The 18,873-nt window shown below is 41.8% G+C and overlaps 1 protein-coding gene across 7 annotated transcripts in view; it reads right to left on the bottom strand.

Annotated features, from left to right (window-relative positions):
* The window catches only part of ABI1 (abl interactor 1), an 84,799-nt gene that overhangs the window by 42,313 nt on the left and 23,613 nt on the right, over nt 1-18,873 (bottom strand). For all 7 annotated transcript variants that reach the window (XM_026101624.2, XM_026101627.2, XM_026101622.2 and 4 more), the window contains exon 2: nt 16,650-16,817. In XM_026101624.2, the coding sequence (XP_025957409.1) occupies nt 16,650-16,817 (168 nt within the window). The remainder of the gene's footprint in view (nt 1-16,649; nt 16,818-18,873) is intronic.

The following is an 18,873-nucleotide window of genomic DNA, read 5'->3' as shown; positions in this document are numbered from 1 at the left end:
AGGCTATTTGCAATTGCCTTCTACCTGCCTCCTAACACCTGTGGGTTTTCACCATCAAAAGTTAAGGGTAGGGGTAGAGAAGAAACTTCCTTGCTGTTTTTCCTTGTTCTAACATAAATCCCAGAACACTTCAGAATACAGTTTCCAGCATTTTCTGGAGATTGGGTTGTGGCTGAAAAACACACACCACTTCTTCACAACTGTTACATGACAGGAAGGACAAACCCAGCTCTGTACCAGACTAAAACCACACTGTGTGGCAAATTAACAACCACCAACCATCCGTTTGAGTTTAATGCTGCATGACACACACCTATTTGAAGGACAGTTCTTTCCAATTCAAACCTCTCTCTGCCTTTCCTTATCCTCCCTTCACCGAGACATGTACAGTTTGCGAGGCAGAGGGGATGACAAACACAGTGAAACCCGAATGAACATTTCAATGATTAACTAATGCCAGTTGCATTACAAATTTCCAGAGAGAAACTACTTAAACTGAACCAATTACTTATTAAATAATTATATTTGAAAAGAAGCCAGAAAGGCAAACATCTGCTGAACAAGAAAGGTGTTTAAAATAGAAGACACTTCTAGACAAAAGTGTTTCAAGCACACAATCCTACTGATTGATTTTGACGGAGCAACAGTTGGGACATGCAGTCATAACATGTTAACTTTGTATTCAGTCTTAAAAAGCACAAAAAGCAGATCAATGTTTTTGATTATGCAAAGTCAAAATCCTGACTGTAGGTGCAAGTGTTTTTCCAGTACTTGAAATTGGATTTCAGTTTTTTCATATTTCATTTTCTCTAGATAGTCCTCAAACATGCATATATGAGTAGGTTCATTTTAAAAAAAATGTAGCAAAATATGCTTATGGGAGCTTCCCCGTGAGAGTTTCAGTATTTTTAAATGGCTGACTAAGTCCCTGTTTTCCTTACTGGAAGCAATGCACTTGTCTAGAATTAGATGAAACATACAAATCTAAATATATTCTTGACTGAAGAAAAGCACAAAGACAGAAAAGCAAAATTAAAAGGCTTCTTCAGTAGTTTGGACTCACTAAAGAACCACCATGGGAGCAGAATAAAGTCGTATGTCATATGAAAAGCATTTTGTGTGCCAAAAAAAGCAACTTCAGAGGAGACGAACATGTGCAATTGCAAAGAGCACTGCAGGTGGCTGAAAAGGAAACTATCTAAAAACTGTAAGAAAATAAACTGAACAAGTTTGAACTTTCTACGAGTTTGTCAGAGGTAAGGAGCTGACAGGCCACAAAAATGACAAGGCAGAAGGTTTGGTTTCTAGAAACCAAACCAACCAAAAAACCCACAACCCCCCCATCCCTCCCCCCACATTTAGCTGCAAGCTGGCACTTCAAAATCTAAGCAGAAAAACATCCAAAGTAGTGAGTTAACCAGCCTTAGCTTTAATTATTGTGGAGTACCAGGTCCAGTTCTAGGCTCCCCAGTACAAGAGAGACATGTAGCTACTGGAGCGAGTCCAGTGGAGGGCTAAGATGATGAAGGGTCTGGAGCATCTCTCAAATGAGGGCAGGCTGAGAGAGCTGGGATGGTTTAATGTGGAGAAGAGAAGACTTAGGGGGGATCTTATCAATGTGTATAAACATCTGAAGGGAGAGCGTAAAGAGGATGGGGCCAGACTCTCCTCAGTGGTGCCCAGCAACAGGACGAGAGGCAATGGGCACAAACTGAAACACAGGAAGTTCTGTGTGAATGTGAGGAAAAACTTCCTTCCTGTGAGAGTGACAGAGCACTGGAACAGGTTGCCCAGAGAGGTTGTGGAGTCTCCTTCCTTGGAGATACTCAAAAGCCGTCTGGACACGATCCTGGGCAACGTGCTCTAGCTGACCCTGCTTGAGCAGGGGGTTGGACTTGATGATCTCCCTTCCAACCTCAACCATTCTGTGATTCTGTGGATTTATTGCCAATCTCAAAATAATCAAATGCGCTAAAGAATAAAAATATCCCCACATAGAACATATTCTAATTTATCATACGGACTTTACTTGAAAGTTTTCTGAATTAATTTTTGGACAGGTACTTTTATGAAGATACCATACCCTACAAAGCACATGTGCACACACATCTTGTGTCTATGAGCTGTCCTGGATTGACAGTCCTGGGACAGATTGTCCCGGGGCAATGCAAATGGAAGTGATGTACAGTATCCTTTAGCTACCTACCAACATGGTTTTGATTACATATTATCCCCAATATTGCAAGGGGCAGTGTTATTTCTCTGCCTATTTGATCATATTTCATTTGATGGCAGTGACAAGTTGGTGGGAAATCTGTTGATTTTCCAGCGAGTCAGCAGTGCACTAACAGTAACCCGTGAGTATTAACTAAATAGCCATCAGATGGTACATCTACCAATTTAAGTGAAAGGCTGTGTTATCTACCATCTCGTCTTCCAATGCTACAAACACAGCTTACCCACATGTGAAATTCTTTTTCTTCTTTCTTTTTCTTTTCTTTTCCATAACATTCAAAGGTTGAAGATCGATGTATATTTTCTCCAGAACGGAACCGTTAAAGCCCTAGATTTTTCAAGATTCTGTACAAAGCAAGCAAGTCTGTGAAAAATGACTTTGCTGCAACACTGTGAGGTGCTCCTTCTCCAGTGGGAAGATAATCAGCAATGGCCAGTTTGTTCTCTTTTTTCCAATGTTGGTATTATCAGTAAAATAAGATGGCAGAAACCACCCCTAGTCATTATAAACCCACTTATAAGAGTTTTCAGTATGCTTATTCACTCTACAGTTAATCTTTCTTTTTCTTTCAGAATACAGTTGAAATCTTTATTTTAACTCCCTAAACTGTACACCAGGCCACCTCCCCCACCATCATTGAAAAATAAGAGTCAGATTTCTCCTGTGGAAAGGTTATAACCACACCCTGCCAAATCCCTCTTAACAACGTTTAAAACAGTTCTTCCTCAAAACTGAGTCCTAAATAGTCAAGTCCTTCAGCTCCTTCATACCTAGTCTTCTGCAAAGGAAGGAAAAGTGGACACAGATCCACATTAGCACCTTCAGGATATTACTGCAGCAAAAAGCTCTTCCATTTCACTTCACACTAAAACAACTAGTATCTGACAAACTCCTGGCTTTTGTTTTCAAAGTCAAATACAGAACAAGATAATTCAACCTTCTGATCTGGTCTCCCCTTTTTTAACCCCTCTATCGTAAGCAGCTCTCTTCCACAGGTATCTCTCAACAGAGGACAAGCCATATGCTTAGAAGCATCATCAACCTCACTAAACACAAACCTCTTTTGAAACCCCAGCTGTCACAGCATTGTGCATGTACGTGCACTAGATATTCAGGCAAAAAGGAAGATTAGCCAAATTCCCTCACATGTATCATAAAGCAGCAGTTACTATTTTGGACAGAGTCATACAGACTTCTGGAAATGGGGGATATAATTAGTAAAAGCAGAAGACAGACAACCAAATCACAAGTATGCATGATGCATACCAGTTTAATAGGGTCAGCATGGGGTGGGGGTGGGGGGGGGGAGGAGGACAGGGTAGAGATGGTATGACTAAGGCTGATATACTTCCCTATTGCAATTTTAATTTACATACACTGTAGAACTTCCTGTTTTAGTTGTGTTTCTGTAAACGGATTTCCCTTCAGCTTTCTACTCTTGGCCACAACAGATAGGAAAGATTCCTATTATATCTGTGCTGTGGACATCCACATGGCCTTCACTGTCCTAGCAGCATGCAGCACTTACTTCACACTGAGCTACAACCTCCTCCAGCCAAAAATCTTTCTCCTATCTTATTTCATCCTACATCCCCAGTGCTGGATGTGTTATCCCACTGCCTTTATAGCAAATTCCTTAGTCAGACTGATCATGTGTTCAGAAGAACTGGGTGGTCAATTAGACATTTCCACTGTGCACTTATTAGCATAAAGATTAACCTTGATTGCAAATGCTCAGGAAGAAGAGGAATGTCAACCGTTGCAGATGACATGTAGAAAGCAGCCTGCAGAGACAAGCAGATAAACGTCTGCAGTTTTCATGATCTTGTCTCCAGGATAACTGTGACCACAGTGGTGGGAGGGTGGTGGGGAAATGAAACACTGTCTAGTACAAGAGAATGGCAGTGAACAGCAGTTTGGCCATCTCTTTAGGGTCACTTTAGGCAAAAGTTACATGAATGCTATAAGGGTACTGAACAGTGAATTGCTTAAAGCTAACTGAGGAAGATATATTGGTGCCCTTACTGAAGATATTCCAAATACTGGGTGGGAGGCGATTGGGTTAGAAGCCTACAAATTGTACAGCAACATTTTAAGAGACACCCTTACATCTCCATAATAACAAGCAACACTGATTCACGTATGTCTGACCTTGATCTGTGCAATATCAGATAGCTAAATGCACACGCACACATGCAAGAACTACTAAATTTTGCAAGAAATCTAACTGCCTGGGATCAATACACTGCTACATTTACCTAAATCTTTTTTATTTACTTTAGAGTGGCGGGAGGGCATAAAATAGGTTCCTGAGAGGTAAAGGAGCAAATAAGGACACAATTCAATGGACTACAAAAAGACAGCTGTGCAAACTTCTGCAGCCTGCCTCCTCCTTATTGTTTTGGTGAAGCCTGGTATTTGTAAATGAAGTCAATATACTTTTGGGATTTTTAAGTTGTATACACCTATCCAACAATACAGACAGCGTTTACTCCCAGAAGTATTAGCAACCATCCACTTGTTTTGAAAACAACCAAGAGGAAGAAATCTAGGCAAACGGGCAGGATGGGAGAAGTAGAGAGGAAAATTATCGAAACCTTCACTTGAATAAAATCTGCAGACTGTTTATCATCTGTTTTTCCTGGATGTTTGCTTAAGCAATTTGTTTGCAGAACCTTTGCTTTCTAAAAATGCATTGGGGAAAATTCACACCAGATTTTCTTCAATCTGTTTTTGCTGATGAGATACTTTTAAATAACACTGAACTAGGTGACCGTCATTCTCCAGTAATAAACAGCCATGTTCTCAATCTCATTTCAAATAAACATCTCACATGAAAAACAAGCAGTGTTTTTCAAAAAATTTGCCGAAAGAAGAAACGTGTTAGCTACATTTATTCTGAGTAATTCACCCAGCTCTAGTAGACAGCATCTCTGAAGAGTTTCTGTATTGGCTGAAGAAGAACTACACATTAATGCAGCCCAGAGAAATAGTTTCATAAAGATGCTGAGTGATAACTTAAGCTCTTCGAAAACTAAGATGCAAGTAACTTAGCGCTTTGGTCCTCCTAGAGCTCCCAGGTCTGGAGGTCTACATGTGAAAAACAAGCTAATTGAGACTGAAGCCTGATGTTTCTCTCTGCCAGCCCTGATGCATGCTGCATTGCAGAAGAAATGCTTAAAACCAACAAAACCTCAAGTGCTTTAACTTGAATTTCTCTCAGTGAAAGCTTAGAGGAACCATCCTCCATCTCCTGAAGTGTCATTATTGGTTAGTGTGTCAGAGCCTGTGCTGAGAAAAGGGAAAACACATCAGTTTAACAAAAATACTGCAAACATCCCCAGAAGTTCTTTCCACCAGTTTTAGCATCCAGATGCCAGCGTGGCACTAAAGGCTATCACTACATCAGGGACACTTCAAAACTGGAATATATGAAGGACAAGCACTTCTGTATTCAGCTGTCTGCCTGCTGTCAACAAAAACACAGAGGGACATATCTACAGGCCACATGGATGAACACCATTCATTGGACGAACACCATTCATACACCACAAAAACAGATGTACTTAATTACATCAGTTTAGAAGGAGAGTAAAACATACAGTGACACATAAATGGTGAGCAGACCACCCCCAGTGTGCAGAGAATGAAAAGGGACAGCTCAGCTTCAGTCAGATTACAGGCTGATAACCCTGTCAGTGCTGTATTACAAACAGTATGGACTCAGATTTAGGGTGCATGGGGAAACTCTGAATCTAAAGATGGTGGTGTAACTAAGACTGGGTAGCTGAGAAAGTCTAATTTGTTCCAGGCTGCTTGATTGCATTTCTCTTTACTGTAAGGGCCCATAGTTATATAGAGATAGTGAGTTGCTGGATATGAGTTATAGGTTGTACCTCCCAAACGGAGGGTCTCCTCCGTTACTTCAGCATCTCACTCATCACCACATCAGACAAACAGTGCCCTGAGATAGAGCACCACGGTAACATAATATCACATCATTCATCCACTCTCAAGTGTCATGTTTCTTCTGCCAAGACACATGCAGATCAATCACAGGATTTCAAGCTACATTTATTTTTCAAGATAAACAGGTTTAAATAGTATTTGACTTTAATTAAAAGGAATAAACAATTTTCTTGTCCACATGGGCTGGCAGTGTTGCCAGTTTAACACACACTACTTATCCAGCCCATTTTTGAACAAGTTCCAGAAATACATCTTAAAAAGCAGGCAAACAAACCCCCATAAGACACTGAGTTAAATGGAGTTGGGAGGGGGGCTCTCATATCAAATCAGGCCTTTCAGTCATTATTCAACATTCCCTTGTTCTTGCATTTTGAAAAGATGGCCCAAACAACCTTACCTGAAGTGACGGTATGTTTTATAACTTCCCATCATGACCCCTCTTAACTCCAAGGCTCCTACCGTACTTGCTTTCACTTTGCAGAGAAGCCTAATAGCTTTTAATCACACACTCTTTGCTCCCGTTTTTGCCCCATACAGGAATATGGCATAGCGTGATGTGATCAAGCCTCTGCTCAGTTGACAAGGCATTATCTTCTCTTGCAAGCAAGGAACAGCAAAGCCAGTCAGGGAAATAGCAAGCTGTGTTCCAGTCCCCAAGCAATGCCATACTGATGAGTCCATTATAAATAACTGTTCCAAGACAACAACTGAGTGAAGAAGCAAATACGTCACGCATGAATAGATGAAGCTACAGAACCACTGTACATTAGCTTTCATATAAGTGTTTATTCAGGAAAAAGTCATAGCTATTTATCAGATTCTCAAAAAGGAAGCAATCAAAACAAAATCTATGATCTTATGGGCATGTACTACTAAAATTTTCATGTCCATAAGATATCATTATCATAATTCTTTAATAATATAATCATTTACTGGAACCAGAAATGAACATTAGAAAGAAAAACAACTCTAAACTGTTTTCTTAAAACTGAGTAAATATAAGAGGTAGGCATAGTTTCATAGCAGTTACTTTACATACTCAGCCAGCATTCCAAGTGGAAATGACTGAAAAAGCAAATCATGGCAAATCATGTGACTAGTTATCACCCAGATTTTGTGTTAGTTCAAAACCTATCAGTACTATTTCTCTCAAAAGACAGGAAAGTGCAGCTTTTGACCACAAAAATCTACAATTAGTATTCTCCCCGCCACGTCGTTCCCGTCATGGCAGTAAGCAGGAGAGTCAGTTAGGCATCAGCAGTCACCTCTAGTGGAAATAAATCAAATGTTCATAGTAATCTATATGTTCAGGTGTTTTGCTATAAAATGCACCAATTAACAGGATTTGGCACAAACTTTTTTTCTTTCCATGAAAGAGAAAGTTTCCACTTTGTGCTCTGTGACCATCCCAGGGATGCAAGAGTTCACACTATCCCAGACGGTGCTGGGGGAGGGCTATACCCCTGGCCACAGCAGTCGTGTGACAGGTATTTATTATGATTAACACCGTTTGACAGATTTCCAGACTTCACATACACTTTTTTGAGGGGGGGAAAGAAAAACAAACAAACAACCACCACCACCTAGCTTTAAGAGAGCAGCTAATAAGTCATTCACATGCCTCCCATGAACAGATCTGCAGTGAATAAATGCTTTCATATATAGCCTGTAAGGGGGAATTTTACAAGACATGCATAACTGAGATACAAATAGGTCCCAAAAGGCTGCTAGTAAAGAGAACAAAGTCAAGTCAGCAGCGGTATAAAAAGTGTTAGAAGGTTACCACTGGCTTATAAAACACTCATGTTTCTTCCATGTAAATCATTTCCTGGTTTTCTATTTGCAGATCAACAGTACCTAAGCACTTTTGTCCCCCCAAATAACCTAGCCAGCAGAAAGCACTAAGCAATTCCCTCCTGAACTGCACAAGCAGAAGTCCAGCCACAAGCATCCAGTAGCACATCCTGATGCTTGAGCAGCATGTCATGAAGAGGGGTAGTTTCAGTGATGCAGTCAGACGAAGATGCCAGCTTCAAAATACTGCTGCTTCTACTCCCCTCGTCCCTCCCTTTCCTCAGACATACTCAGCTCTAGCCCAGCTAACAAGGACAATGTCCCAAACTGGATAGCACAGACAACAGTGAGGGACATAATGCACTGGTAGCTGTTTATCTGCTGCTGCATTAGACACAAAGTTCTTAAAACCACCACTTGATACATACCATTTCCTTCTTCCTTTGCCCTTTTGCCACTAAAACGTTGATAAAGATTGTAAGAAAACCCCAACATAAAACAGGAGCTATTCACATCTGAAGATCACTTGCTTATGGAGACTTGAAATAAAAGGAATATTAATTTTGGACAACAATCTAATCAGATGCATCTGAAGAAGAAAAACACAGACTCCTGAAGAATCTAATATGTGACTTTATGGCAGGTTAGTGATGCATTTCTTTTTTGTGATATCTTTTCCAGAGATGAGAAATTCATTAAAAATGAGAGACTGCACAAACACCTTCAACTCCTTTGCTGCACAAAACCATCAGAAAAAGCCTTTCAGGGTAATGTTCACAGTCATGGAATTTTGGCTTTGATTTCAGAAAATAAGAGACTGCATCAAGCCTCTTAATTTAGTATTTAATGAGGTATCTGAAGCTTATAGCCAAATACCCCTCCAGCAGAAGAGAGGTTTCAATAGTCTAAAAGCTCCTGAAAACTATACATTCAGACCACCCTTCTACTAGACTGTGGCATGGGAATTGGCATATGAAAGATTTCACTAGAGCCAACAGCTATGAAGTTTAGCAATCCCATATACATACTCCCCAAACCCAGCATTCACAAAAAAAGTAGGAATAAAGAATGGCAGAAAACCAAAGTTTCTGGCTCAATCTCTTCTTTTCCATCAAAGCAACTGCTGTATGGAAGTCATACAGCCAGCCACAGGGGCATCGCATAACAGCTGTCAGTTACGGGTGATTTTTCATAGGTATACACAGTAACTGTGCTAAATATCATGGGAGTTTTAACTGCATCTGCTGAACTACACAGGATTTACAGATAGCTCCCTATGTGTATTCCTTTGGGGTTATGGAGAAGAGAATATCTCAACAGAATAGCTGACAAGGCAACCCTTACATGCTATACTGCATTCTGAGCAATTTATACATATGAAATAGAAGCTGATATGCAAGAAGTTAACACAATTTTTATAAGCAGACAGATAACCAGACTAAGCATGGTACAACTTCTGAGCTCAAGCAGGGTCTGGGAGCCTTGGCCTCTATCACAGGGTACAGGAAGAACAGGATGTGAAACAGAGGCCAATGAACGTCACCCAAGCCAAGGCAATCTAAACAAGAGGTGCCCGTCTCTTTACCATATTGGAAACATTTGCGTGTGTTGACAAGGGCAGTCCAAGAGAACCAGACAAGAAGTCATTATCTTTCTAATGCATATGACATTATATGATGTTCTGGTTCCTATACAAACACTTCCTGCCTCTTCACACACCTTTGGAAGTGGAGTGTACGGACACAGAGTTAACAAGGATTTGTAGACACAGAGTAGCAGTTTCTCCTCTGACTTTTCAGAATTTTGCCTTTTTTCCTATCACCATTTAGTTTCTATAGCTTGTGATGCATCTTGCAAGGACACAAAACAGCTTTTAGGGTAACTCCAGCTACTGCAGTGTAGCACTGAAGACAGTCACACCACAGGGTAACTTGTTCCAGTGCTGCGCCACCCTCCAGAGTGAAAAAGACTTTACTAAAATCCTGTCTGAACCTGCTGAGCTGCAACTTGTGGCTGCTACCCCTCATTGTATCACCTGCCATGACCAAGAGAAAGAGTAGCTACAAAGATGATAGAGCCACACTCAAGCACTTGTAGGCTGCCATTAGATCACTGCTTCACTTCCTTTTTGTCAGACTAAACAAACACAGCTCCCTCAACCTCTTCTTGCAGGCTACATGCTCCAGGCCCCTGACCATCTCAGTAGCTCTCTGCTGGACTCTCTCACCAGTTTCCCCACATCTGTCTTAAACAAGGATATCTGTCTTAAACAAGGATACACACACACACCACCCACCACACCACCCACCACACCACCCACCACACCACCCACCACACCACCCACCACACCACCCACCACACCACACGATACAGCATTCCACGTGTAGCCTTATCACTGCAGAGCAAATGATAATCTCTGCCCTCGATCTGCTGGCCACAGTCTTCCTAATACTGCCCAGCTTTGCTGTTTCCCTTGCCCAGATGGCCTTGCACTGTTGGTTCATACCCAACGTGGCATCCACCAGAAGCCCAGCTCCTATTTGGCAGGACTGCTACTCAGTCAGTCATCCCCTAAGCCTGTACAAATGCATGTGGTTTTTCCACTCCCTGTGCAGGACCTTGCATCTTGCTGAATTTCCTGAGGATTTTGCTGGCTCAATCCTCAAGTTTCCCCTTGCACTGAAGCTCTGCCATTTAGTATGTGGGTTACTTGTCCTATAACAGGATAATTTGGGAATTATCCCCAAAATTTAAGAACACACTTCCTGAATGGCCTCCAAAGAATATTCTCAACAGTGCGGTCTCCAGCACTGACCCCGCTTGTTAGCAGCTAGCAACCAAACTAAGCCATTGCTTACTACTCTGAATCCAGCAGTCCAATTTTTTTCCCTACCTAACAGTCCATTTGTCCAGCACATATGTTCTTTGTGTGTCAGAGATCAAGATCAGAGCTTTAAGTAAAATAACATCTTGTTCCTTTTAAAGAGACAGCTTCAGGGTAAGAGTCCCTGAAAGTTGCCCTTGCAAGCACAGTCACCACTAAGAGGATCTGGAGAGGTCTTTTTGTCCCATCTACAAGGGTACTAAAGAACTTTACATAATTGCCTGTTCTTAGTCACAGCCACCCATGTACATCAGCAGATGATTTGTCACATTTTCTGCCCTCTTTCTACTTCTTGTCTTTCAAATGTTAATTTGAACTGTGTTGTGATCATATACCATGACCCATGAATGCAGTACCACATTAATCTAAAAGACAGACACACACACACCCTGCGAGAAAGCTCTCTCCCACCAACTCGAACTTAAAGTCCCCACTGCACAAGAGCTGCATTATGCCTCCTTAAACACTGGAAGACCTCCTGAGCACCTAACAGCTATTGGGCCCTTTTTCCTGGCATCAAACATCAGCTAGGCTGCTCTTCACTTGCTATGCTCAGCAGCCCACCCCTTCAAGCCTCAGAACATCTTTGGCAGAGCTTCTCTGAAACCTAGCCCACATCGGTCCTGACTGGTTGCCTACTCAATGGAAAATGCCTAGACATATGGGGGCTGTTAATCTCTCATGCATCAACACAGGCTACAGCAGTAAGTTTGGGAAGAAGTCCTACAAGAAAAGATAATGTGTGTATCCCATTATTACTACTGACTTTAGCTAGACAGCCATACTGTAGAAACAGAAGGCATTTGGCTTTTTGCTAGCATGCATTACTTTAATTACACAGGCAATAAATTGGACATGGTGACAGGCAAGATTCTAAACTAATTCTTCTAAACTAATTCAGGGCTTTTTCCAATTTTTAGTTATAAAAGCATCCATCTCTTTTAATGCCAACACAAAAGATGTAGATATTTTCTCACTGAAAATTGTGTTTTCAGAATTTATTGTTCTGTAATAGCCCTTATTTCACATTAAAGGACAATTTCAGGGGCAGAAGAAAGTATTAACACTGAATGTTTAAAGGGTGCAGTTTTTCCTCACACAAAAGTGTTCTCTCTTAAAAAGGAGTCTATTGTTTTATTCATGCTTCAACAGACATGGACTTAAATACTGAGCTATTTTAAAACTGTTTATGTCCAAGGGGGAAAAAAAAAGAAAAAAGAAAAATAGTTGCTATGCCCAGTACTGCAGCTGCTCTGACACCAGGGTGAGCGCTGATCAGTTACATTTTTTCAGTTTTGACAACATAAACAAGGATGACCCTGTCAGCCCTTCTCTCCTCTGATGAATCTGTCTCTCTCTCTCATTTCCACAAGCTTAAGAGAATGAAGATGAAACAGCAAAAAATCTTAAAGTACACGTTTCTTAAGTTAGCTCTTGTTTCCAGGAGCAGGAGAGAAAGGAGAGAGAACAACCAAGAAACAGAGCAAGTCAAAAAGCATTTTCTAGAGGGGCAGCTTTCCCTTGTCAAAAGTTTAAACCAGAAAAAGTTGAATTTTGAACGCCTCCACTAAAGAGCACTAACTTTCAGAGGCAAGAGGGAGATAAGAGTTAACTCTTAAAAACAAAGAAAAAAACCCACCACACACACACACAAAGAAGTACCAAGAAGTATTGGCTCAGGAACCCAAGCAAAAATGACACAAATGTTATGTGAGTTTAAACAGCCAACCAGAACTTCATTTAATACACATAAGAAATAACATAATGAAGCATAAACCACATTCAGATCACAAGTAGACAGTGTCTTGCCTAATTTATCATCAGGGAACATGAAAAATCCCTTAGTCTATCTAGTGACTGAACTGGAGAGCACCCTAAGAGACATGGCGGGCTGAACGTTAAGGTCTTCATTCCTTCCCCCACCTCAATGTCCAAGGTCCTTCCAGCTGTCTGCCATTGCAGGTTGACCCTCACCTACTTCTTTACTCTTTCACCTCCCAGTTCCTACATTCACTCATCTTCCCTAAAGCCACTACAAAAGAAAACAGTGCCTATTCCAGATACCTCACATTTTAGATGCTACAAAGAAAGCAGAACACCTGGTTATCACTGCTCCATCTGTTGTTCTAGCAAAACATTTTGGTCCCTGCAACTGGAGGCGATCAGCTATCCTAGAACAGAACTGCTGCTCTGTTACAACCTAGCATTTGCAGGCGAGTACATCACCAGTGACTGCTCGGAATCGCATGCGGCTCAAGTCCTTCCACCACTGCCTTTTCACGCCAGCGGAAAAGTTAGGACAGCACACCATAATAGTGCATCACTCAGGCTGGCTCTGCCTTCACATCCTACATTGAAACTAGCCAAACTCCTTACCTGAAACTTGCCTTCCAAGTACGGCTATTCTCAAGGCAAATATAAAACCAAACTAAAGCACCAAACAAACTGTCAGAAATACACAGTGTAACTGCGACTGCTGCAGAAAATTTACAATAGGGAGACCTAAAAATACACATGCCTTAATATTTTAGTGAAGCCTTCAAGCTTAGGATCATCCGAAGTACAATCTAGCTACTTTTTTTCCCCAAATCTTGCCTAACAGAATGAGCAGAATATCTTGTAATGGAAGGGTTTGCAAACTTCTCCAGAACACTAATCACGTCTCCGCTCTGCCATACCAGAACAGCTTGGAAAGGTCAGATCAGCCTGGCAAAGCTCAAAGTCAACATCAAGGGCTTAAGCCAACAAGCTGAGCTGTATGCACTCAGCTCTGTGTCCAGAGACGCAGTAAATAACAATGTGACAGGCCACTCCAGACCCTCCAGTTATAGCTGAAAGAGAAGTATGACTGCAAAAAAAACATACATGCAGTTGGGCTGGCTTTTATCTAGCAGCCAGGGTAGAAGCCTCTCCTGGAGATGTTCACTGCCAGAACATGCTCTGAGTAGCCCTTCCTCACCCCTAAGTGATTACTTACATAAAGCCTCTCTGCTTGCTCTCAACAAAAAAAGCAAAAGTTGAATTAAAAAAAAAAGGCACGTTTTTCATCTGTACAATCGAGCTCCAGTAGGTAGACCATACCACTCCATCATCTGACATTTCATGAGCGCTTTCCTATTAGTGTAGTACCTTCTTCACTGGGAAAAGCACTGAGTGGCCACTAATCAAGATAAGCCAACTAAAGTCCCTCTGGAAAACACACATTGAGAACTGAAAGAGTATGGGCACTCTGTGGCAGAGGTCTGAGGGGGAAGAGAATCTGCCTGCAGATGAGAAGAGGCATAGGATTTCCTTCCGACTGTTCATTACCAGAAAAGCTTTATCAAACTGTAGCTTTCCTCCTAGGTATCTGCTATGTCGCAAAACCCAGAACTGATTAATTGTCTGGCAACACCTCAGAACCGCATTTCTGGGCAATACTTCTTCCGTGGATAACTGGAGTGTCAGTTACACTAACTTCCCATGTATGTAAGCAGATTGGGAATGAAGTCAAACCTATGTTTCCTAGACAGTGAAGTTCCTTGACATAATATACCTTGTCTTACAGACAGACTGGAAGACAGAAATTGTCCAGCCATATACCATACACCAACCTGGCCATCATTATGATCTATCCAAAGGATTTATGAAGATTTGCATTTTGAGAACATGTTCACCTCCATGCTTCACTGGCATGAAAATATTATGACTGATACAGGCATGGGGAAAAGACACTCTGGAGACCTAACAGAATTTAAAAATACTCCATCAAGCAACTATACAGAAGACTTTTAAGACACGTTATTGAAGCAGTCAAATGAAAACATTTTAAAGCAAAGAGATGAGATAGTATGTGTGCACTATTTGCATCCAGTTTATTCTATAAAATCAGTCCTCAGAGGTTCATTTATAAACAAGGATTAGTTTCAGGAAAGACCAGGCAGCCACAGAAACTACAAGTGACCTTGCTAAACACTCCTCAAAAGCTCTACAAAGCACTGATTGTTCAGAGTCTTTAGCAAACAGTTCATGTATCAGGTGACTCAACAGCTTTCAGCGTAGTGCCTTCAATTCAAGCCCAGAACAGTACAGCGGGTTAACATCTTTTGTGCTAGTATCAAACATTTTGGCTTTTTCCATGATTAGTCATATCAGTGGCCCAATGAGAAATTAACAATAATCATTTCACACACTCCAGTTCTGAAACAGATAAGAAAAGATGTGCTCACTATAATAGGACATCCAAGGTTTGTGAAAGCCTTTGGCTAAGCGTATTACTTTGAAAATGGAGGTAGGAGTTCAGTAGGTTTTTATCCTTTATCCAGTCACCTCTTTGGAGGTGGTCATAATCTTAGCATAAAAAAATCTCTGAATGCCTGACAGAACAAGAGACTTGTCTCTACAGCAATTTTCTCTCTTCCTACTTAACTGTTTCAGTAGCAGGTACTTTTTTAAAATACGTGACAACTTTTAGCACTGTGTAGTTTTTTTTATAATTACTATATTGACAAGTATTTTAGAAGTGTTTGCTACTAGTAAGGCCTTTCGCATGCATGAGAATCTTCTCTCTGCTGACATGCTTTCAGCCAACCACTGCATTCACATTTAACAGAAATATTTTAACAGTCACAATTGTTCTGTAAGAACAGTAAAAAGGTTAGCAAGGCCTCCAGCAAGGTAGACAGCAGAAGCCATAGAGAAACATTCTCTTTCAAATATTTGGTACAAGGTGTACCACTAACATAGCATTGCTTGACCAACAAAGGTTTCAAATTCACCAGCCTCACTGAGGAGCATTTTGGGTTTAATCCTTCGAGATTCATTTATGAAACATCTCAAATAGGCACAGGACATAAAGCCTACAAAGATGCAACAAAATTTCAGTAAGAACATATGACAGCGAACACTGGGCTTAAGCCCAATGACACTGGCTTAAGCCTACTTCAGAACTGCAATGTAAGGGTGAAACGGCTAAGTGAACCCTATCCCTTCCTTCACAGCGGTATTGGCGCCCACCTGATTACGAAGTCAGCCACTTCCAGCTTGTTACCACAGCAGGGTTTTTCTGGCTGAATTACCACATGATTAGACAAATCCCAGATCAGGCACAAGGCAGGCAGCAGCAGTAACTTCCCCCTCTCAGCAGCAGCCAGCTAGGGTGAAGCTTCAGCTACGAGAACTCAGGCTGTCACTAAGACGGACAGGCCTGATCCTCCCTACCATCTATTTCCATGCCTTCTCTGCATCAGCTCTTGCAATGGTGCAGTCACCGTGCAAGACAGATCAGCTCACTTATCCACGTGGCTTGGTTTGGACAGAGTTTGTCTTGAGCAGTAAGTGGCAGAATGTGAAACTCCTCTCCCTCCCCACACAGTTCGCACAGCTTATGAAATTACACCCTGCACCATATGAAAATGAATGAGACCATATTGCAACACCCACAGTAGCATAAGATAATACTGATCACATAGTACTTCTACCTGTATTTCCTTCAGAAAGAGGACCCTTCTCTCTCCCCATCTCCCAGCTGCAGCTTCAAATCTTGGGACCCTGCTTTAAACCAAATATAATTCCAGCACTTCTTGAGAAAGGAACTGTTTCATTTTAATCATGATCTCCAGAGCAAAATGGCTTTCATAAATATTAAAGCCTTACAGTTTTCTTTCATTTTATTCAGAGAATTCAAAGAAGTCAACATAAACTATCTATAAAGCTCTCAATAATACAAAAAGGAAAATGATGCTTCTTCCAATACTGTCAATCCTCTGTTAAAAACAAAAAGGTTACCTGGGAGATATGGTTGATGGAAGACTCCATCCTCCGTAGCTGGGATGCTTGGATGTCCAGCAGTTGTAATACATTGTTGGCCAGTGCATTGATCTGATAAGCAACACTGGCTAGAGATTGAGTCGTGTAGGCTTTGGTCTCTTCTAATGCTTTCCTTTTATCTGGAGCCTGTGAGGCAGAAGAATGAGAAGTTTGCTTAGGGACAGAAAAAGTTCATGGTGGGGGAAGGACAGAAGCAAACAAAAAAAGTACAACCTATATTTAGAAAAATCTGTAACCCAGAAGACCTGACTGTGCAGCCAGACAAGGTACTCAGTCTGAGTTTACAATAAAGAAATTTTCATAAATAAAGAGCAGATAAAGAATTTGAAAAATATTTAACCATAATAATATTACATGCTAAGAAACAATTCTTTCAGCAGGGAAACCAAAACTATCCGGATTTGCTGGAGCAGAGTTTCTAAAGTCATCCTTCCTTTCCAGAAGTCTCCAATTCCCCAGAACAGTGAAATGCAGCTTTTGCCATTTCTTAAGAGATTACATAGCCCAAACCAATTAAAGGTGGAAAAATATTTTCCCCACAGTTGGGTGTCTCCCACTGTACACGCTGTCTACAAAGCCAACCTGCCAGCCGTGCTGGTTGCTACTCTCCCCAGTCCAGGAGGAGGGCAAGCAGAGCATCACGAGGGCACACACAGAGGGCTCCTGCATGCAGGAGTCTGGATGAAATCATCCCTCCTCACAAGAAAGCTTCATAAGCCTTCTCTGACAGCTGAGAAAGTTCATCTTTGACTGAGAAGACACAAACATGTCTGACCCTTTGAGAGGACAGAGAAGAGCAGAGCTTCCTCCTGAAGGGGGAAAACAGAAGGAAAGGGAAGGGTCATTTTTGTATTGCAACCATAGCTCTGCTGCTTCCTTCCCATTTCCCTTGCTAAGGTGAAGCCCTCAATCTTTCTTGAAGCAATGCTCCTCTAGTAACAGCCGCAAGATTCACACATCTCCTCTCTACCACAGTAAGATGCTCTTTTGTTGAGCATCTGCCTTCTCAAGTCTGTTGGGACAAAGCAAAGCAGGCAGGTTTGTCACATGCTCCACCCATGGTGCTCCAACCTTGTTTGCTCAGGTACCATCACTCCATGGCAACAGCTCCTCACTCTGTCCCACCATGTGTTCAGTGAGGCTCGCCTCAGCCTCCTCCCTGGCATCCCCCTGTGCTGTCCCAAGGCAGGGCCTAGCCTCTTGCTCTTCCCCATGCAAAGCACACGCCACACACCTTCCTTGCTTTATTGTGCAGTGTCCCACTCCTGCATCCCCAGCCAGGCATGCAAGGCCAGGCAGCAGCCCAACTCCTGCAGCAGGTGCAACAGGAGAGCCAGAAAACCTGCACCACATTAAGCAGGTTACTCTCCACAGTCAGCAGCTGCTTATGTGACAGCACTTGAACAGCAGAGCACAAGTGCCCTCTCAGCAGCAGAATGGGAGCCACCAACACTATCTCCAGCTTGAACATACACGCACCACTCCGAAGTGCTCCACGATTTGGGTTCTTCCAGTGGAGGCTCTCTACTTCAGCTGTTACTTAACTCACAAACTGCATCTATCCAGAATTTTCTTTTTTCCCCTTGCAGAAAAGGTGCACTGCACAAGGAAGGCTTCTCAGCAGATGATGAGTCAGCAGTAGCACAGCTTCCTCTGAATTTTATTTATTTGTAGAATAGTCAGTCTCAGCAACCAAAAGGAAGAGTTCGTATTAATAAACAGTGTCTTCCAACTGGACTTCTGTTTATCTTCAATTTATTTAAAAAGTAGGGGAGACAATCTTACGCAACATATAGTTACATTATTAAGCATAGCAGCCAGCAAATAAAAAATTCAGTTTGCACTCAACTCAGCTCGGCATTTTCCAGCTTGCATGCACTTAGCGTTCATACTTAAATCCTGCCCCAGACTCCTCCATCTCCATATTTTAGCTTAACATCCAGAAGTGTTATATCTGCCTCTGCTTGAAGAGGACTGGAAGGCTAGCAGCACATATACATTATAAAGTTGCAGCATGATGGAAGCACTGCAACACAAGCTCTGCTGCCATTTCAATTAAAAAATGCTGAGCGAGGGTGAATTCCCCCCACCCAACCAGGAAATGTGGTTCACGTAGTCATGATTTAAAGTGCAGCAGTGTTTTGACACTTACTAGAAGAGTTAGGTAATGCCATCCTTCACA

This window comes from Dromaius novaehollandiae, chromosome 2, assembly GCF_036370855.1.
Source record: "Dromaius novaehollandiae isolate bDroNov1 chromosome 2, bDroNov1.hap1, whole genome shotgun sequence".
NCBI lineage: Eukaryota > Metazoa > Chordata > Aves > Casuariiformes > Dromaiidae > Dromaius > Dromaius novaehollandiae.
This window is presented reverse-complemented; position numbering and strand designations above follow the sequence as displayed.